Source organism: Ornithodoros turicata, chromosome 6, assembly GCF_037126465.1.
Source record: "Ornithodoros turicata isolate Travis chromosome 6, ASM3712646v1, whole genome shotgun sequence".
Lineage (NCBI taxonomy): Eukaryota > Metazoa > Arthropoda > Arachnida > Ixodida > Argasidae > Ornithodoros > Ornithodoros turicata.
Window position 1 is genome coordinate 16,413,198 of NC_088206.1, and position 25,055 is coordinate 16,438,252.

Consider the following 25,055-nt stretch of genomic DNA (forward strand, 5'->3'; position numbering starts at 1 on the left):
TTGTCCCCATTGAACAGTAACCTTCGAGCAAGGTACTCTAGGTACAACAACGTTCTTAAAAGCATAATAAAGACTGCAAAACAATGTCACTTTGCATCTGCTATCAGTCACTCGGCTGGTGATCCAAAGCGTATCTGGCGTACGATAAACTCTGCTTTATCTAGGAAAAACAATGTCGATACTCCAGGTGCGCGCCTACTTAAGCACAATGGGGCTCCTGTGACTACGCAAAGTGATATCGTCAATGTATTCAACGATTACTTTTGCAACGTTTCTACACGTGTGTGCCCGGGTAACGTATCTAATCTTAGTGTTCCGCTTCCTTCATTCAACCCCGCCTCCTTTTTTATGGCACCAACGAGTATATCAGAAGTTACTTCGGTTATACAAGGGCTAAAACCGCTGAAGTCAACTGGGTACGATGAAATTTTCCCCGAGGTCCTTAAGAGACTTTGTCATCTTCTTGCTGAGCCTCTTGCGAAATTGTTCAATGAGTGTCTGGAACAGGGTGTTTTCCCAGAAGAACTGAAAATTGCAAAAGTTCTGCCTATATTTAAAAAAGGAGACAGCACAGTAACATCCAACTACAGGCCCATTTCACTGCTGTCGCCGATTAGCAAAGTATTAGAAAAAATAATCCTGGCGCGTCTTGAATGCTTTTTCGAAGCAAATAATCTATTTAGCTGCTCTCAATATGGATTTCGCAAAAATAGGTCAACAGTACTAGCCCTAGCACATGCGACAGAAAAAATTAGAATGAACATCGAGGCAAAGCTTTTAACCATGGGCATTTTTATTGACTTAACGAAGGCCTTTGATCTAATTAACCATGAGATACTCTTCCAAAAATTACATAGATATGGTGTGAGAGGCACGCCACTCAGGCTGCTTCGGGACTTTCTGCACAACAGGAAACAGTTTGTCCAACAGGATGGCACGAAATCTCGTTTGGGTTCCTTGTCCACAGGCGTCCCACAGGGTTCCATTCTTGGCCCCTTTCTCTTTCTTGTTTACATTAACGATCTGCCAGATTATTTAAACACTACCAGCTTTCTCTACGCTGACGACACGAACATATTTGTGGAGGGTGAAACGCTTGCTTCACTCTTCCATAAAGCGAACCTTGTTCTTGGTAAACTTCATCACTGGTTGTTATCGAACAGATTAGCTGCTAATCTTGATAAGTCATGCTACGTTGTCTTTCATTCCCCTCAAAAGCGTGTCGTCCTAGATGATAATCAAATTTCGCTAGGCAGTCACGTTCTTACTCGTGTTCCCTCTGTTCGTTTCCTGGGCCTCGTTCTACATGAAAACTTGAGTTGGCATCATCACATTGATCTTGTTCGTCGTAAAATTGCGGGAGGTTTGTTCGCACTATCCAAGCTTCGGCACCTCGCGACCTCTAATACATTGTTAACTGTGTATTATGCCCTCATTCATTCACACATTAGTTATGGCGTAGAGGTTTACGGTCTCACTTATCCTTCCAATCTTGATCCCTTGTACATGGCACAGAAAAGGGCCTTAGCACTATTCTTTTCATTGGTCCCAGGGAATCGGTGTCTTTTGCCTTTTCTGAGTTAGGTGTTCCAACCATATCTAATCTGCTGAGATATAAAGTCTCTCAACTGATGCATGCCGCATTCTACGGATCTTCTGTTAGATATCAGATGCAGCTCCGGCATCTCGCCACGCCTTACCCTCTCAGAAATCAGCTCTTATCACTTCAATGTCCAACATATCGTACTAACTACGGGTTTTTTTCTGTTTCATCTTTCGGTGCTCGCCTTTGGAACAGTCTTCCGATTTCCATACGCTCGTTAGGTAGCTTCCAATTATTTAAACGCCATTGTAAAATGTATTTTCGCGACACATAGCACATCTGTCACGGGTCCTGACAATGAGACTAGTCCGGTCTACTGTTCACATTTCCTTGTGTTAATCCTTAGCTGACACTGACATATGTTTTCTTTTTTTTTTTTTTTTTTTCCTTTTTTCTTCTTATAGCAGCTTTGTAATATGTATAATAATATGTTGTAGCATGTAGTGCTGTCTTATGTAACGATGAATGTAATTTTTACGTGTAATAATGTTTCCCCACACGTTCATTTTATGCATCACTGATTATTTATAAGGACCGATTTACAGGGCCTGCCCTCTCGGTCCTTTATTTGCTTATATGTACGTTTTTGATGTTTTCAATAAACTATTGAACTACTGTGTGTGTTCTGTGTATCTTCTGTGTCCGTATTTTTTCGCGCTACTCTACTACAAGTATGTTCCAACACGCCCAACGTCTGACCTGATCTCAGCCACCGAAGGTCAGCCGACACCGGCGAATCCAAATTTGGAAGTGTGTACTTCAGCGATCAACAATGATACCCGTCTGCTCGTTGGTGGTCGTTGAAGGTCGTGTTGAAGACTGGCAGGTGGTGGGTTCGAATCCTACCGTCGGCTGTGCTCTCTCAGGTTTTCCCCGGCTTTTCCAAAGACTTTCCTGACGAATGTCGGCACACTTCCCCCTGAAGTCGGCCCAGGACACATACTAGCCCCCTGTCCCCCACTCTTTCCTGCTGTCCTCTCTCCACCTGTCAACGTCTGTACGCCGCTCATGGCCACAGTTGCTTCGCGGCGCTGACACGAAAAAAAAAACAATGATACCGCTTCCGCTCTGCGCGCACGACCGGCAGCGGCTCCAGGTACCTTACGGTGGCCCAATCGACTGCTGGGAGCCGAAATATTTGCGCCAACTCCACAGTAAAAGCGGAATATGGCATCGCAAAAAACAATGTTCTGCAGTCTCAGACATGCCACAAGACGGACAACTGTCCGTACCGAAAACGGTGCAAACGTTCACGGAGTGGAAGGACACAATGGGCCAGCTTCCATCTGGAGACTAGAGCGCCGTGCATCAACATCAGACATGTACAGTGAACCCCCGTTAATATGACCCCCGATAATCTGACATACGCGCTTTACGACCATACTCCTGGGGAATATGGCATCGCAAAAAACAATGTTCTGCAGTCTCAGACATGCCACAAGACGGACAACTGTCCGTACCGAAAACGGTGCAAACGTTCACGGAGTGGAAGGACACAATGGGCCAGCTTCCATCTGGAGACTAGAGCGCCGTGCATCAACATCAGACATGTACAGTGAACCCCCGTTAATATGACCCCCGATAGTCTGACATACGCGCTTTACGACCATACTCCTGGGGAATATGGCATCGCAAAAAACAATGTTCTGCAGTCTCAGACATGCCACAAGACGGACAACTGTCCGTACCGAAAACGGTGCAAACGTTCACGGAGTGGAAGGACACAATGGGCCAGCTTCCATCTGGAGACTAGAGCGCCGTGCATCAACATCAGACATGTACAGTGAACCCCCGTTAATATGACCCCCGATAATCTGACATACGCGCTTTACGACCATACTCCTGGGGAATATGGCATCGCAAAAAACAATGTTCTGCAGTCTCAGACATGCCACAAGACGGACAACTGTCCGTACCGAAAACGGTGCAAACGTTCACGGAGTGGAAGGACACAATGGGCCAGCTTCCATCTGGAGACTAGAGCGCCGTGCATCAACATCAGACATGTACAGTGAACCCCCGTTAATATGACCCCCGATAATCTGACATACGCGCTTTACGACCATACTCCTGGGGAACAATTTAGTGAAACCTCCGCAAATGCCCCCGGTTAATATGACAATTCCGCATTATGACCAAAATTTTCGGGAACGACCATGGTCATAATAACGAGGGTTCACTGTACAAGATACTCAAAAATGTATTTAAGATAAGATAATAAATACTAATGTTAGAATATAATTAAGATAGAGTATAAATACATGAAAATTAAAGTAATTAAGATAGAGTACAAAATACTTCAAAAAGTATTTGAAATACAATTAAGATACTATTTGTCCTTGAACGCAAAAGTCACCGGTCACTGGTGAATGCGGCAAGTCGCCGCTATGCAGAGTTATACACGTTACTCAAAAAAGGTAATTGATTACAATTACTGTTACTACTGCGCGGAAAGTAATTCTTTACCGTTACGAATTACTTCATGAAAAATGTAATACGTTACCGATTAAAAATGTAACGCGTTACTTTTCCCTTTACTTTTAAATTGTGGGACATAGCAAAGCCAACAAGCCTGCAGTGTGCAAACATGCAGCTCTTGTTGCAAATTTAAATGAGACACCAACATACATGATAAGTGAAATTCACAAATACATTTGAAAGCAACATACAAAACACATACACAGATTTATATACACATTTAAAACAACATCGAAACATCCGCTTCGTTTTGTTACTATTGTTAAGTTCAGCCCGCACAATTTATCAATACAGTCACCTATTTTACTGTTGCTCCAGTAGGTCGCGGTTTTAAGGGATTACCATATTACTGTGGCGTGCATCGAACACGTGTGGACTAGAGGCGGCCGACTTCTGCGTCATTGCTTCAGTCGAACTCGTGGTGGAATAGAGGAACAGATTGGCTTGCTGAAAATGGTTGCCATTGTTGACAGAAGGTTAAAAAAGTAATCGATTACTCAGTAATTGATTACCGAAAATTGTAATCAGATTACTTGGAAAATTACTTGCTCACGAAATTAATTGATTACGTTAAAAAATTACGGAAAAAAGTAATTGATTACTAGTAACGCAATTACTAGTAACGCGTTACGTACAACTTTGCCGCTATGTCACATGAATCATCTAAACCCCGGGCACTACGCTAGCCGCCGCCACAGCTCTGGCCGCCGCCGTGTGATAGGAGTCATCTAAACACAAGTCCCAAAAGGATGACAAAGAGATACCACATGACTCCACGAAGTATATGTGACCCAGAACAAAGCAAACTTCTAGCAGGTCCCTGCTCGGAGAGGACAGAATTCGGCGTCACCGCGTCAGTGCACACATAATAGAACCCTCACTAGCCAAGGATTAGTACACACGGCGCAAGATCTCTAAATGGATTCTTCCAAGAAGGGCCAATGTCCGGCACTACCCGGGTCAAGTCCGAGGGACTCAGGAAATTTCCACTGAACAAGCAAGATAATGGAAAGACGAGACACAGAAAGTTTGAGAGGAAGATCCAAAATATGTAATTAGAGTATTGAGTAGAAAATACCATAAAATGTATTTTAAATAGAGTACAAATACACAAAACAAAAAGTATTGAGTAGAGTACCAAAATACCGCAAATTGTATTTAAAATACAGTATTTTAAGTACAATACTCCAAATAGGTGTCCGCCCATTTGGTCGAACGCCGTTTGGTCGAACGCCGCTTGGTCGAAAGCCGTTTGATCGAAAGCCGGTTGATCGACGCCGTTTGTTCGAAAGACGTTTGTTCGAAGGGAATTCAAAGCTGCATGCACTGTGTTGTTTCTGTAACTTCTCCACTTTTTCTGTAACTTTTGACTCTAGCATACGGAGCAGGCAATCAGTGTCCTCTGCTTTTTTATTTCTTCTTTCTTTCTTTTTTTTTTTTTTGCTTTTTGCAGCCGAAGAGGGAAGACCACTGGTTAGTTGCAGGCGTTTGTCATTTACCAATCAGTAGGACACATATTGAAGAAAGCTGTCCCAGGTTGAGAGCAGCCGATAGTCTATCCTTGTTCTGGGCACCCTTCTTATTGCTGGCGACATATTTAAAGGGAACGGTCTGAAACGGGATAGTCATATGTGCAAAGCCACTCGAAGTCTGTGGGTGCTAAGAACCAAATTTCGCCATGGTACAACGAGAGTTATTAAACTAACAGCATGTAAAACCTTAGTTCGACCTTAGAGTATGCATCTGCAGCCTCGAATCACTACACATGCACGATATCCGAAGAAATAGCGAAAGTACAAAGATCTGCTGCCTTATAATCTTGTCTAAGTTTCAAAGGACTTCTTCGGTTACATGTCTGTTGCAAGAACTAAATTTAGGTTCACTTGCACATAGGCGAAAAGTAAATAAACTGAAACTGCTCTTTCTCCTATACAGTGGCCAGTTGATTACAAACAATAATCCACTGTTAAAATTTGTTCACATTCGACGGGAATAAACATCAAAAATTTCATTTACTTACTTTTTAATTCACTTACCAAAATGTTTAATACTTGACGTCTATTATTATTTCACAAAGGGTTGGGGATTAACAAGTACAGCATGTTTAGTCACCATGTGTCAGAGCGGGAAAACCTATTCGGTTGTCCAACGAGTTAACGGTGAAGAACCCTCGCCCTTGTACTGCTTTTTGGACACTAATGAGGAATGTGTTTACGGGGAAGCAGATTACACAAAGTTAAATGTTCCTTAGGATAACTGCATTTCGAACTGCAGCTTTTTTATTCCTTGTCTTTTTTTTTTTTTGTCATTTTCGACACTCCAAGTGAACCAATTAAAAAAATCGATCAAACGACCGCAGCCGTTTCGATCAAACGGCGTTCGATCAAATGGCTTTCGACCAAATGTCCTGCGTTCGATCAAACGGCTTTCGACCAAACGGCGTTCGATCAAATGTCCTGGAACCCTCCAAATACGTACAAGTCTGAATTCAACATATGCTGTGGTTCGATCACGATCCCACGGTCACACGACCAGTGTGCTCTTACAATGGCAAAGACGGAGGTGTCTGCAGCAACCTTGGGACACTGGAACAGTTCTTGCATTTCTCTGGCTGGAGCAAAGCTTCGACCTAGCGCTGCCAATGGAATTGGACCATGTTTCTTATTCATTTGGAGTCTCTCAGGCTCTCAGCAGGCTTTTATTTTTACTTCTAGTGTTAGGCAAATAGCTAGCTCATACAAATACAGTAAAACTGACTTATTGAGAATGCTAAAAGCTCCGTACATCAAAGGTTGATCACACTCGTGGCACTTCAATCCGTTATAAAGGCACATCATAGCTGCACTCAAAGTGCTCTAAGCACATGTATTAAGGCACAACACTGGCACAGAAATAAAAAATGCTTCACATCTGGAAGGCTCGCCGTAGTTTCTGGGACTAATAAAATACACACTCATAAAACACATAAGAAACAATAGAAGCATAAGTACTTGTGTTGTACAACAAGTGGCACTTCCTAAATGAAACGACACCAGGCAGCAGCAACATTGTTTGAGGAACAACCTAAGCTGAAACCTAAGGATGAAAATTTTAATGTCATTAATTTAACCCTATGTCAGATCATTACATGAAATTCGTTAAGTGTCAGCCCCAACATAAACAATCGGAAATATATAAATTCTATGGCAAAACCTTTTGGATACATAGGGTGTGTTGTCCCAGCTGCACCAAATTTAAAAAAAAAGGAAAAAAAAATGATTACTACATAGAATTATGTCAAAAATAGGGGTGTGCGAATATTTGAATTCGAATCAGTCACTCCAATATTCAGTTATCCGAATATTCGATTTCAACCCGACTTCAATATTCGACTATGAACGACACCACCCCCAAAAGTGGGCTTCACCTTATGCTCCCCTACATGAGGTGAAGCCTACTTTACGAAAGTGCCATCGGTTACCTTTAGAAAGTTTATGCTTCAAACACGAAAAGGGCGTCTTACAGATGCCCCTTACATTCAAAGTTTTAGCAACGCAGCTTCGCCAGGTGAGACACACATTCCAGCAAAGAATTTAAAGGATGTTCATTGCAAAGGCGAGGCAGGACGCCAATTTGTTTCACAAGTGACCTGTGGATGTCCAGAAACAGCTACACAGACTCACCTGTGTAACGTGTCAGTGCTTGACATCAAATTTTGAAATCAGGATAATTACCCCAGCCTAACTGTAGACTCACCTGAAAAGCAGAAAACGCAATCATGCAAAATTAAAGAGTAGGGGCTTCCCACAGAAAACTATTGTGTCTCGGGGCTGTGTGTCTCTTGTGACAGTTAATGCCAGAAAAGTTACACTAGAGCCATGGACTACAAATCGCAAACTTTTAGTGCAAAAAGCGTATATTGTAATTTGTAAAATTTGCACAACTATTCTATATTCGATTCGGTACTCGACTTTTTTTTCTCCCATTCGATTCGATATTTGATTCGACTTCAAATATTCGGATTCGCATACCCGTAGTCATTAGCTTAGCCGTTCGTGCTGCTCGCGACGGCAACCGCTTCGGTAGGCCGGGATTTAAAAGAAACGACACGATTGGCTATCACGCGGTCGCTAGTGACGAATCACGGCGAAGCGATGCATTTATCGCGCGATATGGTACGACGAAAGGTTGAGTATCGATCCCCTGGCGGTAATTAGGAGCGAAGTCGCTCGCGCCAGTGAGGTAGCAAACACAGATACTTCGATTAACTTTTTAATTAGATGCTTTGAGGGAAATGTGAGATAGCGGAATTGGAGGCAGTCATTATTTGAAGCGGCTCTGTTGTTTTAAAATACTGAAACGCGCGCGCGCGCGAAGTGAGAAACCGAAACCGAGAGAAAGCGCGTCTGAGCCGCATGGAGAGCAGTGTGCATTCCACGTGGTGGACCACGTGCCTGAAACTGATTGGAGTAGGGGCTGATCTGTCGGCCACGTAGTCCGCCTTGCGGCCCCGATAAGCTCCCGTAGGCCAAGGTCGAGTCTTTTCCGGCGCTCCTGATGTGCGTGGTTTCGGTTTCGGAATATTTACATATAGCAGAAATTGGCAACGGATATCTCGATGTGAAATAATGACTGCCTTCAATTCTGCTATGTCACATTTCCCTGAAAGCATGTAAGTAAAAAGTTAAAAGTATATCTGTAAATTAAATAAGTAAATCTGTATAATTAAAGTATATCTCTTAATTAGCCACCTCACTACACAAGCAACCTTACTCGTCTTTTTCCGAAAATTCGGTGCGGCTAAAACAAACACCCTGTATGGACGATGCACAGGCACAACAGGCAAATTGGAACACTTCATCCAGACGAATCAACCAGCATTTGATTGTTTCCGTTATCACTGGCTCATGACAGTAGCACGCGAATAAAATATTTGATAGACCATGAAGTTTAGGCACAGTTTGATGTAATCATTTGTCGTGTTTCGGCGAACGATTGCTTACAAGCTATGAAAGTACGTGCTACCGGTCTCGATGATGAGCCCCCCCCCCCCCCCCACACACACACAAAAAAAAAAAAAAAAAGGTTTGTGGTTAAAATTACCTCATAAAAGTCCCCCACCACTGGAACTGTCGAAACCATCCCGATACGATTTTTATTGCACTAATGCTGCGGAAGCCTTGCCGCCTGCTCTTCGTTTTCTCTCTCCACAATAATAGTAGGTAATAATTGTTAGTTTTGTGCCTCAGGCAATATGAAAATTGTGTGTCTGATAGTGCTCCGCAAAAAAAGACACTGCATTCAGATCCATAGCAACAAAGCACTGAAACACACCCAGTTTGTGATATGAACACTGAAGTGTGAGCTCATCACAGAGCAAAAGCAAGGCAGGCAAAGCATTGTAGCAACGTGGCTGCCAATCCGAACATTTTTAGAGTATTCCACAAGACTGTTCCTGCAATGGGGGTATCGGAGGCATCTCTGCTGCTGGTGGGTCTTGGTAGAAACCGTCGAGATAGAGGCGAATCAAAAAAATCCAGTATTCAGCTCGTTTTCCACGGTTGATTGTGGAACCACTGTCAAGGTCATCCAAAAAGTGTTTCCCCCACGACAGGCGCATTGCCGGGGTCTCGCAGCACAGCACTCGTGCTCCTGCCAAAGATGTGTACTAGTTTCACCGCTTCCGCTTAAATAGTGCAGGTCAGAGGACCACTTAAATGGGCACTACAGCACAAAAATTTCTCCTCTGAGAGATGCCGTTACCTTGACAACAATATAAAAGGAACGGGATTAAACGGTTGTGTCGTTCGTAATTTGTGAGCAAAAGAAATCGCCTCCACTTTCCACTTTTTTCCGTTTTTTTTTTTCCTTTTCCGTTCCACTTTCCCCCTCATTCTCAAGGAGCACGACAGTGTAGGGAAGTCTCGGATTGGTCTCCTCAAACGATCTCCCACAATGATTGGACGAATCGTTTGAGGAGACCAATGAGAGCCCGCTTCGCGTTGTTGACTTCCTTGAGGAGGAGCACAGAAGCTGTAAATTGTGGTTTCTTTCGCTCATAAATCATGAACGACGCAACAGAGACTTTCAGATGTTTCTTTTTTTTTTGCCATGGTTTTTAGTCGATATCTCTGTTATTCGAACCAATGCCTGGTTCAGACTCCGCATGGTGAATGTATTAGCAGCCAGGAATGGATTACATATTCTTACGCAGGCTGTGAGGTCATTTGGTGGCACACTTGCAAACATTCTGTAGAATGGCAATAATCCCATTGCATGGGCAAGCGTGCATTATGCGAATAATATGGCTGTTAAATTAATTAAATTAATTTAATCAATGGTTTTCTTCAACTGCCATCATTCAACTGATGTATGCAACAGGGTGTTGTGAGGCTTGTGTTGTGTTTGTCCTTCTGCATTTAATTGCCTCATGCACTACAACAGGTTGTTAGCATTTATTTGAATTGTTACTCCACTGAGGTCCCCAAGGGTACACTGTCGCAAGCACACAACATGAAACACGTACGAACAGCGACTTCACACGCATACCAAAACTATAGCTTGCAAGACGAGTAATCAACACGTCAAAACTGCAAAATTTATCGCAGCATTTTATCACACTTCAAACTTTTGTAATTTTTCGACAAAATTTTCCATTTTCCCGTGTTTGAAGTTAAGTGACTTATCTCCTTCACTTTACCGAATCTTAGATGGCCACAGCTGAACTATTCCTCTTACATAATTTTGCCTCAGAAGGAACCAACAAGCAGGTAGATTTGACAAGGAACCTGTCTTCCTTTCATGCAGAGCTGCACTTTACATTCATAATCAAACAAAATTACAAATTCATAAGTACCTCGTAGTGTTGTGCACGCAATATTTTGCATATTTTGCAGACCATTACAAACACGTTACATACAAAATCCCTGAGAAACATACCGCAAAAATGACCAATTTAATTAGATAATTAGTTCGCAATGTGATCACCTGTTATTCGAACCCAGGCCTCCACGCGCCTTTTGGTCTCGGCCAGCGTTTCGAAGTCTGTTCGTGATCCTTGCACCAGTTGGACCGGGACAAACGTTTTACACTGTAGGTTGAGTCTCGGAACTTCCGCGAAGTAACCTGTACGCATTTGTCCTGCATTACTATGGTGGACAAATTCACAACACTGAAAAATGCAGATGCACAGCTCAGAACATTTGCCGGCAATGCATCATTGTTACCTTCTATGGACTTCGTGTATGCAACGCGGAGCACGCGCACGTACCCAGTTGGTGCATTACTGCGCTCTGAATATGAAAGCTGCTGGGTATCAACATCCCTTCCTGAAAAAAAAAAAAAAAAAGGAAACGAGCGTCATGTGATATGTGTGCTTCTGAACTGGCTGCAATCTTGATACCTAAGTGAAGTTTTATTTCCAGTGACTGTGCGTTACAAAAGCGGATGCCCGACTGCTGGGCGCACCACTGGGATGCTTTTGCTAGCACACTGGAAAAATTCTCGAATGTGGGTATGCTGCAGCAACGTGCCGGTTCGATTTCTTCTGGACAAAAGTCTGCAACTCCTGCAAAGACAATACCACATACTCCTAACGTGAGATGTTGTGTGTTTCCTAGAGTGCAGGTAGATATGCACTAAAAAACTCCTGAGATATGTATACAACTATGCCTGAAAGGTCTTTTAAATATGCAGTAAAAGCAGCGAGTACACCAATGTTTTTCATCGTCCTTGGTATGAAAGCAATGCATCTAGTGTGTACTAAACACATTTTTCTTTAAAGTATGTGTTAGCGCCGCGAAGCAACTGTGACTATGAGCGCCGTACAGACGTGGACAGATGGAAAGAGGATAGCAGGAAGGAGTGGGGGACAGGGGGTTTGTATTCGTCCTGGGCCAACTTGGCCAATATTGGGCCAAGACCTTGTGCAGCATGGGTCTGTGGCAAGTCTACCTGCCAGAAACTTTCTGAAAAGTTCTTCACCCGTCTTTCATCAATGACCACTGCTAAGTTCACTTCAGCTGGCTTCAATGCGTGGTCACTTCACAGAAGCATGGCAATGCATGGGTAATGGGGCGTTAGTGGCGGTGGGGACATCGTCGTTACAGTCACATTTAAGTTTTAACAGCTTTATGTATCATTGCCCCCTGATGTTTTTGCACCACCCCCCTACAGGGGGCTGGTGGTGAGGAGGTGGTGGTGGGTAAGGGACATCTCGATAAGCAACCTATTCGGTGATTCGGTTCGTCGGTGACTCACCGACGACCGCCTCGTGGCGCGCTTGTACCGATTGTGACGTCACGTACCAAACCTATTTAAGCAATGTGTAACCCCCTGTGCATCTTTTGTCCTGAAGAAGACAGTGCCACTGTCGAAACGTCCACCCTTTTTCATTTAACTTTTAATTTCTGTCTGTTAAATAAACTAGTGTTCCTAACTTCCCTAAAATCTGTTGTCCGCGTCTTTTTCCTTCCACAACTGTGGTCGTTTGATTCTTTTGTACTTTCCTCGTCCTATATACAGGGTGCTTGCTCTAACGTGTCCAGAAATCATATTTAAAGGGAGCGATAAAAGAAAAGCAAGTGGTACTTTTCTGCTACTTGAGTAAGAAACAGGTACTACTTCACTTGTAGCACAGGTCTGTTTCTTAGTCAAGTAGCTGAAAAGTAGCGGTCGTTTCTCTTTTATTGCTTGCTTTAAATAGAATTTCTGGACACGCTAGAGCAAACATGCTGTATATACAGGGTGGTCCACCAACCATGATAGAAATTCATTAAAAAAAAACGTACGACCCAGAGAGACATGCGGTCAAGGGATTTCTTCTGACAATAACTTTTGCCACATATTGGTAACATTTTTATTTCATTTCAATTGACGGAAAGTTAATTTCTTGAATTGAACTCCGAAATTTCCCAAGGAAACCTAATGTTTTCTTTGCGGAAATGGGTTCACCGTGGTCATTTTATTCAGTATAGCACATAATCCCACTCCTAATGCAATGACAATTGCCGAAATAAATTCGCCGAATATCCGTGGAAATGAGCCCTTGGCTCCACCTCTTTTTTGACGGCTCGTAGTTTGAGCGCAAAGCTGCGAAGAAAGGAGGTAACATTGACACGCCACACCAGGGGGGAAAGGGTTAAAAGCCTTACCCACGGAACAAACACGCCCGGTGAGTGCGGGAATCAGAGCTGTCTTATCAAAAATGAGGTCACCCGACGGGTTGGAACCCCCCCCCCCTCGTGTGGCGTGTCAATGTAACCTCCTTTCTTCGTAGCTTTGCGCTCAAACTACGAGCCGTCAAAAAAGAGGCGGAGCCAAGGGCTCACTTCCACAGAGTTTTGGCGAATTTATTTCGGCAATTGCCATTGCATTAGGAGTGGGATTATGTGCTATACTGAGTAAAATGACTACCGTATTACCGCGTATTATCCGGCATGCCGGATTTTCCGAGGTCGACCAACTTTCGCGATCTGCCTGCCTGGTCTATCCCGGCATGCCGGATTAAACGAGGTCGCCGGCACGTGGTACAGAATGACTGAGACAAGTAATTCTTACAAAACCTTTATTGTACAACGACATGCTATCACAAACAGAAGGCTATATGCAATAGTACAACAAACTTATAAGGCATTTATGTCCTCGTCATCAGAAGAATCGCAACTTTCCGCGTCAGTGAGTCCAGACCCGTTTTCTTCGTCGTGGATCGGGCTGGGCTCCATCGTGCCCGTCGTCAGAACATCAGCTAAACGTCCATGTAGACTACTGGAGTCTGCTTCTGCCACAAGTCCACACTTGATAAAAGATTGACGAATCAGCTCCTCGGGAACTTGACTCCATGCCTCTTTGACCCATTGTGCAATGGTGGCATATGAAGCGGAGCGGCGTTTTCCCGACTTCGTGTGCTCCACTTCTCCATTCCTCAACCATTCCGTCCACAGGCTCCTCATCGCTGTCTTGAAGTTGCGATTCCAAGCTACGTCGGCAGGCTGAAGAAGTGGTGTGAGTCCACCAGGAATAATCGAGAGGCAGGTGGCGTAATGCTGCTTGAAGCTTGATTTTGTTGTAGTCTTCAGATGCGCTGGCGCACTGTCCATCACCAGCACTGATTTGGGTTTGAAGAAGGCACCCGGTCGTGCAGCCCAGACCTTTTGCTTGTAGGTGTTCATAAGCTCAGCAGTCATGCTCCCTTTCATTGCCACGGAAACAACAATTTCTTTAGGGAAGTCAACCTTTGGCACGTTCTTGAGTCCTTTGAATATTATCATCGGCTTCAGTTTTGTACCATCGGCCATTGCGCTGAGAACAACAGTGTATCGAAGCTTGTCCTTGCCGGTTGTCCTGCATGTTACGTGCTTGACTCCCTTAAAGTCGTACGTCTTATTCTGTGGCAAGTCGAAATACATCGGCGTCTCGTCCATGTTTCCAATGTTCTTCAGTTCAATTCCTCCAATTACTGATTCGTGAAACTTGAAAAAACAATGGCACAGCTCACGCACATTGTCCGGAACCTTTTGCCCAACACTGGTGACTGACCTGTTGACAACTTTGTACCTTTTGGTGAACCTTTCCAACCAACCATTGCTTGCCTTGAAGTTCGTTGCACCGTCGCTCTTGCTTAGTAAGTCTTCGGCCCGCGCCTTGATGTGGGATGCAGAAACAGGAATACCTTGCTTTCGTTCTTCGGATATCCAGCTAGCAAGGCTTTCCTCCATCGCAGGGTACCTTGCACGTTTCTTTGCGGTGTCCTCGGAAGAAGGTATGCACCTACGTTTCCTGATGACCAAGTCGTCGTCGGTCCTGCACGCTTCGAGCTTGTCCTGCTGCCTCAACCAGTCCTGCACGCACGAACGAGGAATGCAGAAAAATCGTGCTGTTGCGCTGATGTTACCATGAAGTTCGGACAGCTTCTTCAGCACGTCCAGTTTGAACGAGATCGTGTAACTACGCGTGTGCGTACGAGCCGGAGTCGGACCTTCATCCATGGTGGCAGGCTCAGTAATGCCAGAGCAAGACCCAAGCGGCCGTAAGCAGGTCAAGATTGTCCAGTGAAGATAATATTAGCACAATGAATGGGCTTTCATCCTCCGGAGGGAACAGTAGAGCAAGAACCAGTGTTCGTTCCGTGACGTCATCCTTCCCTGGACTTTCCCCGCGTGTGTCATTGAACTGTTGTGAAGGACCTCGGTTGACTCCTGGAAGACTACGTCCCCGATTCTCGCATTTGCCGGCATGCCGGGAAATACGGGGTTTCCCGGCATGCAGGTCAACCTCGCTTTAATCCGGCATGCCGGATAATACGCGGTAATACGGTAAGAGGAACCCATTTTCGCAAAGAAAGCGTTAGGTTGCCTTGGGAAGTTTCAGAGTTCAATTCAAGAAATTAACTTTCCGTCAATTGAAATGAAATAAAAATGTTACCAATACGTGGCAAAGGGTATTGGCAGAAAAAAATCCCTTGACCGCATGACTCCGCATGACTCTTGACCCTTGACCCACATGACCCTTGACCCGCATGACCCTTGACCGCATGACTCTCCGGAGCCTAGGTTTTGTACTATGAATTTCTATCATGGTTGGTGGACCACCCTGTATACACTATAAAGGATGTTTCTTTTTTAGGAAATGCAGATTTTTCATTAAAAAACTATAAGGGCTATAGACATATGCTGTTTTTCACTTCTATCATCTCTGGGCCGGCAGACGTTCTTGGCCATATGTTGCTCGACCGTCAAATGACTAATTACCTAAAAATCGCGAATTAACTTTTTAATTATATAAGCTACGAAGTTGTCCCAATGAGAACAACCGTTCCTTTCGGTGACCTGATATCGTAGCCTTTTTCAGAACAAAAATCCATTCGGTAGATCGTCCGCAAAAAATTCATGTAGCAACACCATTTTTTTCTTTATTTTGTTCATTGCTCATCTTCGGGGACCCGTCTTTCCTTTGCCCCCAACGTGAGAGGGTGAAAGAGCACACTGTCGCCTCCCAAGCAGCACAATGTACTGAAAGTGGAGTGCAATAGGGGTGGACGGTATGTGTCATCAATGTTCTGCGCTCAAGGCCTTCCACCTACCCGTCCACCCCTATTGCACTCGACTTTCAGTACATTGTGCTGCCTGGGCTCTTGCGTCGTGGAAAAAGATTAACAGAAAATGATAAGACAACATATAAGGGCAGTTCCGATAGCGCCACCCGATGCATGTTTTTGTTTTGTTTCCGCAAGTTAAAGCTCATCTTCGACGCATGAGGTGGCACTATGGCGGCATCTTCGACACATGAGGCTCCTTCACCATCTCACATTGGGGGTGAAGGAAAGACGCGTCTCCGAAGATGCGCAATGAACAAAATACAGGAATAAAAATGGTGTTCCTTCACGAATTTTTTGCGGACGATCTACCGAACGGATTTTTGTTCTGAAAACGGCTACGATACCAGCCATCTGAACTGAGGGCGCAAGATACACGGACAAAGAACGGAGAAACAGACAGGATGGGCGCTCTGTTTCTCCGTTCTTTGTCCGTGTATCTTGCGCTCTCAGTTCAGATGGCTGATATCGTAGCCGTTTTCAGAACAAAAATCCATTCGGTAGACCGTCCGCAAAAAATTCGTGAAGGAACACCATTCGTTCTTTGTCCGTGTATCTTGCGCTCTCAGTTCAGATGTCTCATTACCAACTAGCCCAATCCTCAACCCTTCTCATGCTACGATATCAGGTCACCAAATGGAACAGATGTTCTCATTGGGACAACTTCGTAGCTTTTATAATTAAAGTCTCTTTTATAATTAAAAAGTTTATTAACGATTTTTAGGTAGTAATTGGTCATTGACGGTCGAGCAACATTTGGTCAAGAAAGTCTGCCGGCCCAGAGATGATAGAAGTGAAAACAGCATGTTTATAGCCTTTATAGTTTTTTTATGAAAAATCTGTATCGCCTAAAAGAAAAGACACCCTGTATATATGTAATCTGATCGTGCACGCCCAGCCAAGGACAGCCCGTTTCGCTCTACTTAAAGCTTTTCAACTCGGCGCAGGGAAGTGACACGATCTTGGGTCAGCAGTAACAGTGTGCCTTGACGAGGCATCAGTGTTCCACGGTGATGGCACCACCTGTGGAGGGCGCAGTGCAGGCCAGTAAGTACATATACAAATGAAAAATAGCCGAAGCTCTGTAGCTGCACATTGGGGACATGTTTGCAGCATATATATACATAGATAGATAAATAGAATATGTATATATATATAGAATATAGTTCAGGCCTTGCTACCAGCTCATGTGAAGGTCGACATGGCGTATCGGTGAGTTCGATCATGGCGCATATTAGCGGCACACTCATCAGATAACATCACACCTGCTCTGTTAACAAGTGTGATGTTATCCGGTGAGTGTGCCGCTAATATGCGGCATGATCGAGCTCACCGATACGCCAGTTCGACCTTCACATGAGTTCGCAGCAGGGCTCGAACTCACGCCTTATCAGATGATTGTGATCGTGAGTTTCGAAGGCCCGAAATGCCGAGATATGGTCACCTCTCAGTCTCGGCGTGTAAGACTGACCACCATCTTAACCGCTACTCCACACAAGCTGGTAAATAGTATCTGAGCAGTACTGCAAGCTATCTTTATATTGCATATTCAAAGAGATTATATTGTAGATAAAAGCAGCCTTACCCACTGCTTCCGAGGAAGAGGACCCTACTTCAAAGAAAAGACGAATGACGAAGAGGAAACGCTTTACTACTGAGCCGCCCTCAAACCAGTAGGATCTATCAGGGTCAAACACAGAGTGTCCAGTTGCTTTCATTTCCTGAGACTCGACTGCCAGTATGCGTCCTGTAAGGCAGGAAAGCATCAAGTAAAGAGGAGTGAGGCACACACACACCCCTCCCCGATCGTCTTCTGTACGCTCACCAGGAGCAGGACGGAATCGAGCCTCACTGTTGTAACGGTCGATCATCTGATGAAGTGTTTCATACTTGGGCAGGGAAAATACGCCTCCGCTCTCTACCTCGTGTGGTACCAAGTTTATGTAATCGAGCTGCTGTGGCGGGCGACTCTGATCAGAGCGAGGCACTATCCATAATCTGCATTAAAAAATCTTCCCGTGGTACATTGCCTATGAACAAACTCATCAAAATCACTTCTCCGGGGAAAAGTGGTTACGTAGTAAGTGTCATTCAAATTCTAAGCAATATACAGGGTGTCTTTTTTAGGTGCCACAGATATGTCGTTTGGGCGTCTAACACACCTGTACTCTTAAAAAAAGGGTGTACTTTAACTCCTTTTTTCGCCACATATATAACACCCTTTTGGAGAGTACAATTACGCTCAAAAGGGTGTCTCCTCACTCCCTGAACGGGGTAGCACAACACCTTTCTCCCTACTGGAGAGTAATATTACTCCCCGGCTGGGAGAAGGTGTTATGCTACTCCCTTGAGGGAGTGAGGAGACACCCTTTTGAGCGTAATTGTACTGTCCAAAAGGGTGTTATATATGTGGCAAGGAAAGGAGTTAAAGTACACCCTTTTTTTAAGAGTGTGGCCTGGCGGACATCTTTCCTAGCGGGTCGCATCAGTGTTAGGTGACTGATTAACTAAAATCCGATAATTAACTTATGAATTAATGAGTTTTAGGAAAAACTGACGGCAGGATTAAAGACCGTCATAGCCGAAAGCTATTCCACGGTCAGCAATTTCGAAATGTTTCTGTGCTTCAAGACACGAGCAGTTTTTGTTTGCTATGCAAATGAGGCACAACCGAATCTTTGCGTTCAAGTTGCACTGGAAGGCACATTGCGCGCAGGAAGCGTGCAGTGGGCTCTCATAGATTTTTAATTAAAAAAAATCTGTGGCACCTAAAAAGAAGACACCCTGTAGGGTGATCGTGCTGTGTTTGATACAGTGTACGAGGCGCACCCAGGAAGCAAGTTCCGTTTGCAAATACTGACACCACCAGACTGCGGTTTCGTAATGTCGCCATTGTGGGGATCCGTGCAAGTAAGTTTGTTCATTGGTGTTGACGCATCTTCCTTCGTATTTCAAATGTTTAAGGCAGTACAGTGAACTGCCGCCTCTCGTATTCGCTGCGTGCGGTCGCAGGACAGCCCTCTGAGAGTTTATGAGTACAGACGGCATTATCTTTCACAAAGAACACTCTTAAAAAAAGGTGTACTTTAACTCCTTTCCTTGCCACATATATAACACCCTTTTGGAGGGTACAATTACGCTCAAAAGGGTGTCTCCTCACTCCCTCAAGGGAGTAGCATAACACCTTCTCCCTCCTGGGGAATAATATTACTCTCCAGTAGGGAGAAAGGTGTTATGCTACTCCCTTGAGGGAGTGAGGAGACACCCTTTTGAGCGTAATTGTACCCTCCAAAAGGGTGTTATATATGTAGCAAAAAAAGGAGTTAAAGTACACCATTTTTTTAAGAGCGAAGATAAAAACAATTGGGGTATACATAGGGTTCTTCGTTTCTGGGTTTTATGATTTTTCAAATTCGGGAGGGAAAAATCGGGTGCTATTTACACACAAGAATTCGGGGAGAAATCGGGCGCTATGATCTCTGTTTGATATGTCATCGGGGAATTTTCGGGTGAAACGAAAGGCATACGAAACAAGCCACTGCTGTGACTCTGGGACGAGAAACAAGAATATTTATATTTCCGCTCGGAACTGGGGCAGTGAATGACCCCAGTATTCAAACACTTGCCCGAGCTCCACAAAAGATCGTCTTTGACTCAGCAGGAGGGGATCGCTGTTTGTTAGGGTGTTTAGTGTGCTTCTCTGGTGCACTGGGGGGTGCCAAAGTATAAATTTCGTTCTGAGAAAAATCAGGCGTAACAAAAACGTGGCAAAGATTAATTCGCAGGGTGCTCATCGAATTCAATGGGGACTTAACAAAACGCTCGCCGTTATAATTGAAGATAGTTGAACAACATTAACGGGACATCTAAAAGAAACACAAAATGCTGATATTACGATTCGCTTTTCCGACCGTTTACTGAGAATGACAAGTTGAAGGACCGCAAGGATTTCGGGTAGATATCGGGCTTTACCCGAATTCTTGAAAACTAGTTCAGGGGGGGAACTACAGTCACTATATAGTGACTGTAGGGGGAACTATCGTGAAAAATTGTGTTTAACCCGAAAACGAAGAACCCTACACTCTTTGAAATGAACTTCACCACATTGCACGCTCCTAGCCAACCATCATCTTGAATGATATCGTTATGTGCCTTGATTTGCTGAAAACGGGAGGCGTACGCCATTTTTGTGACAATTATCAACCGCATAAGTGTCACAGAAAAGGCGTACGCCTACCGTTTTAAACAAATCAGGGCACATAGCGATATCATTCGTGATAATGGTTGGCTAAAAGCGTGCTATGCGGTGAAGTTCATTTTTAAGAGTGTAGGTATGAAAAAACTTGAAGCCCTCCGTAACGATGGAAACTGCGTTGAAATTAGTTTAGGACGCGTACAACCCAGTGGAAATAAAACATTTTGAGAACGAGCTTTCATGTTTTAATTTTTTAGCCAATCTGAACTCCTTCCTGGATGCCCCCTCGCGTATATATAACTTAGCTTGCCTCAGGCATCTTACGAAGTGCGTAACAACTTGTCCACGTTCTAGGTAAGTCATTTGTTCGACCTTTGGTCCGGAGGAACCTGCCTTGAATTCCACGCTCTCGCATGTCTTCACTTCCCAGGAAGGGTTGTGTCGCAGCCATTCGTTCGCACAGGTGATCAGACCCCTGGGTAGAGACAGGCATGAGCTTCGTAACTAAAAGTGCACACGAATTCCGCAAGTACACCATTCTGTTTCTGTGCACCTACCAAAGCGTCGAACCGAAACGTTTTTTCGGTTTGTTTCGGGTTCGGCCATAAATGTTCAGTTCCGGTTCAGCTCGGGAGTACTTTCCCCCTTTCATCCCTTTCCCGAGCTACGTGCTGCCAATCTAGGCAGGTAATAGCATTTTTAATAAAAACCTGTCGTACTGTTTTCGTTTGGAAATGACCATTGTAAAGTACTTTGTTCTGAGCAGTTCTAGTCAACAAGACTAGTCCGAACGTACAATAAACAACAAGTTGTTACCTCCTGCATACAGGGTGTCCCAGAAAACGTGTCATTGAATTATAATTAAAAAACTACACCACCTAGAGTCATGCGGTCAATGGCATTTGTTCTTACTGGGTTTTTGCCACCTCCTCATGTGACTGTCGTGTAACGTAAGTTTAATTAATTAAATTTTTGCGAGCTTAAGTCGGAAATTTGCCTAGTAAAGGTCACTTTTTTACCCCACCAATGTGAAGAGCGTGTCTAATTTAGTCAAATTAATGATAATTGACAGGGATATTCAGGAGCTATCCCATCGGAAAAAATAGCCGAACATCATGCTCTACGGAGGTCGCACAGAATAGCGCACGATGAATTTTTCCGCGCAATCTTTGTCAGTCCGACGAAAGGAGGTTGGAAACCCAGCCCTCCCCAACATCGCAGAAAGAGATAAAACAGGAACGGCTTATCACGTCCGACTTTCGCTGGGATAATGCTTTCCCTCCCCCAATTTTAGGAACTGTTACTTTTTCTACTATCACTCTGTGGGCTGGCTGGCTTCGGAACCTCCTTTCGTCGCACTGAGAGCGATTGCGCTCAAAAAGTCATCGCGCGCTATGGTCCGGTGCTCCGAAAAGCATGATATTCGGCTATTTTTTCCGATGGGATAGCTCGTGAATATCACTATGAATTATCATGAATTTGAGTGAACTCGGCACGCTCTTCATATTGGTGGGGTAAAAAAGTGACCTTTACTTGGCAAATTTCCGAGTTCAGTTCGCAAATATTTACATAAATAAACTTGGAGTACATGATATTCACATTAGGAGGTGGCAAAAGCCTAATAAGAACAAATGCCGTTGACCGCGTGATTCTAGGTGGCGTAGTTTTTTTTATTGACACGTTTAATGGTCACGTCAATGACACTTTTCTGGGACACCCTGTATGTTCGTGTGTGATATTCTCTGATGAAACCGTAGCTGTAGCCCTATGTGGCAGACCCGGCAGGGCTACTTGTTTCCAATTGGAGACCCTACTGAGTCCACCTGGACCATTTGGTGTAACCATTTGGATTGAGTTGGTTAGCTAGTATGGGACCAATTGGTAAGCCTGAGCTTGCCAGTTATTTGTAATGGGAGGACCAATTGATTTCAACTGGTTTCAGTCCAATGGGTGACAAAAACACAACCGGAATTGCAATTGATTTGAATGGGAAAATGTCCAATTGGACCAATTCCTTTTTTTCGACTGGGCTCGAATCTCCACGTCACCCACCACCATAAACCAACCCGAACCGGTATCCCAAACCAGTAACTGAAGTTTTTAGATCGGCTCGGTTCTGGTTCAGCTCCAAGATGGCGCTGGTAATTACGGTTCAATTCCAGCTAAAAATTACGGTTAATTACGGTTTTCGGTTCCAGTTCGACGGTCTGGTACCTACACTCTTAAAAATGAACTTCACTGCATAGCATGCTCCCAGCCAACCATCATCTCGAATGATACCGTTATCTGCACTGATTCGTTGAAGACGAGGGGGGCGTACACCTTTTTGTGACACTTATGTTGTTCATAATTGTCACAAAAAAGGCACACGCCAACAGTTTTCTACACAGATAAAATGGTTAACTACAATGGTTTCTACAAATCAGGACGCATATAACGATATCATTCAAGAATGTAGTTGGCTAGGAGCGTGCTATTCAGTGAAGTTCGTTTCTAAGAGTGTGGATATGGTGCATTTTCTGTCATCATGTGAATTTTGTATAAATCTTTATACGGATATCTCCAATGATGCAGTTTCTCAAACTCCATGCACTCACTCTCTCCACCACCACAGTGTGGAGACAGGGGTGACATTTTTGTAACTGTACCCTCAAGCACGACCCACTAGATTATAACGACCATGTCGTAATCGGCAACTCCTATGAGGAACCCGTCCGCACGATCCGCTACTCATCGGCACGCGAGATCTGTATCATGAATGATGGAGACGATGAAAACAGTATGCGCCATCTGTGAGGAAACAGTGGAGATAACCGAGCAACCAACGTATCCTTCCAAAGGCAGAGGCAGAGTTGCTTTGAAAGAGGCGCTGGGCTTTGGCACACGCGCCGGGCGTCGCCAAGTGAGAACTGGCCCTAATCAGTAGGTCGTGCCCTCAAGCAGGTGCATTTCGCAAAACCGCTATCTTCTCCTGGTCCTACGTCACAGGAAACGTCAATTTGAGGTCATGTGACTTTGTTTACATGTCTGTCTAGCTTGCACTTGCCCAGATATTCCCGTTGGCATAAAACCAAGAGACGAACGTATTTTGCCTCCGTAAATTGTGCGGTACTTCTTCCCCGACATGGTATGCCACTTCTCCTTAGTTTAAGTACATCATAGAGACGTATACATCGCATTGAAAACGGACGAATTTGCATCCGATCACGGACGCGGCCATCTTTAAAGTCACGTGTGCATTGACGTTTGCTGTGACAAGAACCTGTACCTTGTACGCTTTCGGCTTTCGTGTGTGGAGCAGCGAAGCATGGGCGTCTCCCATCCACGTTAGCTGGCACATCGCAGGCTATCGACACGATTTGTGGACAAATTAATTTTGCCCACTCGAGGGTGGCACACAGCGCGCGCACATGTCCAGGGGAGGAGTAACATATGAGTTGGAGCATGCAAACCTGAACGGCTCAAACTCCGTGTGCCTGAAAAACGCGCCGGACCGGATGCATTGCGGAAGAAAATCAACGAAAGTTAGTCCACCGCCAATGGAGGAGTGTTGCACAGTGACGTCGTTGTAGGACGGTGGGTATGGTGAATCATACGCAGCAGACTGTTCTTCCATTTTGAACGCCATCCAGACAGTCCGCAACGAGAAACCAGAGAAACCAGGCCTCCGCAGCTGCCCTCATTTGGGGCAGTAGAACAATAACGTCACAGTCACGTGGTATTACCAGGCCCCCCCACAGCTCCCCCTCTTCGCGGCTCTAAAAAAATGTTTGCACGTCGTAAACACGTGGTATTACTCCGTCAGGCATCATAGTTGATACCCATTGGCCGAAGGACATTGCGCGCTCCGCTATTGGTTGGCAACATTTCAAAAGAGCATTCTTTCGCGGGCTGCCTGTGCCTGTCTGGCGGGCAGTTACGAGAAGGGAAGGGAGAGAAGTGGCAGCGGACAGCGGCGTCTCGCGTCTCGACGATGTCAGTTGACACAACGGTATCATGGCATTGATCAAAGAGAAGTCCCACATTTGTTTGTTTGTCAGAGTGACTCAGCGCGTGTTGTGATGTTTCCCCGACACAAGTATCCTACGTACGAACATTCTCTCGAGTTCAGAACTGGAATTGAGTGCTGAGCTGACGCCTGAGGAACACTTGTGAACGCCGTCGCATTTTCAAATTCAGTCACAACGGAGACAGGATTCGGTGTCCGTGCGACAAGTATTGCCCGCTTCGTTGAAACCTTCGCACTGCAACCAACGAAAGGAGATGCTCACCGTGAAATCGTGTGAGCGTCGCTCACTTTTTGACTAGAGTGTGTGTGTGTTTTTCGAGTTCGAACTTGGTCAACGAGCGCAACGATTTGGACTCTGTAGGCACGGTGAATATTTGTGTCAAACTATTGAATCAGTACGATGTTTCAAATAAATGTGTATTTTGTCAAAAATTTGCCTAGTTCTGGAATACGGAATAACAAGCGTCGGGCATGAAAACCAGTAAAAGTGAAAGCCGATGGTAGCCAGTACTGGCCAGTCCGAAAGGCGAGCCAAACTGAAAGACTCCTGATCCTCCTGATTGCCCGAAAGGTAGGCATCATAGTTCATTCCGCTCTGATGCCAATACATAGTTCATTTTCATTGGTTGCATGTCCAATGTTGCCTGAATTATCTCAAACTATGGGCTCTATGGGGAGCTGTGGGAGCCTGGTTCGGTCA

General features: G+C 44.7%; 1 protein-coding gene across 3 annotated transcripts; it reads right to left on the reverse strand.

Annotated features, from left to right (window-relative positions):
• Window positions 1-4,264: 4,264 nt before the first annotated feature.
• LOC135399265 (uncharacterized) lies at window positions 4,265-24,069 on the reverse strand. 3 transcript variants are annotated; one of them, XM_064631099.1, is made up of 8 exons: window positions 23,799-24,069; window positions 20,657-20,821; window positions 17,977-18,149; window positions 17,737-17,898; window positions 11,463-11,627; window positions 11,287-11,388; window positions 11,048-11,185; window positions 4,265-6,716 (listed from the first exon to the last, which is right to left on the reverse strand). In XM_064631099.1, exons 1-8 carry the CDS (start codon window positions 23,972-23,974, stop codon window positions 6,529-6,531), a joined length of 1,269 nt encoding a protein of 422 aa, XP_064487169.1. In that variant the 5' UTR covers window positions 23,975-24,069; the 3' UTR covers window positions 4,265-6,528. The 3 variants fall into 3 exon arrangements, with proteins under 3 accessions (XP_064487169.1, XP_064487168.1, XP_064487170.1); XM_064631098.1 differs by lacking the exon at window positions 4,265-6,716 and adding an exon at window positions 9,107-9,712 and having other exon boundaries at window positions 23,799-24,062; XM_064631100.1 differs by lacking the exons at window positions 4,265-6,716; window positions 23,799-24,069 and adding exons at window positions 9,107-9,712; window positions 23,615-23,792.
• Between the last annotated feature and the right edge of the window lie 986 nt (window positions 24,070-25,055).

What these genes read in the sequence shown, in the direction of transcription:
- LOC135399265 (XM_064631098.1), bottom strand. Translation starts at nt 23,974, where the DNA reads ATGGCGTTCAAAATGGAAGAACAGTCTGCTGCGTATGATTCACCATAC. An exon ending in ACGGAGTTTGAGCCGTTCAG is followed by an intron (nt 20,822 to 23,798) that starts GTTTGCATGCTC and finishes GTCTCTACCCAG; the next exon opens with GGGTCTGATCACCTGTGCGA. An exon ending in TCGATTCCGTCCTGCTCCTG is followed by an intron (nt 17,899 to 17,976) that starts GTGAGCGTACAG and finishes CCTGCCTTACAG; the next exon opens with GACGCATACTGGCAGTCGAG.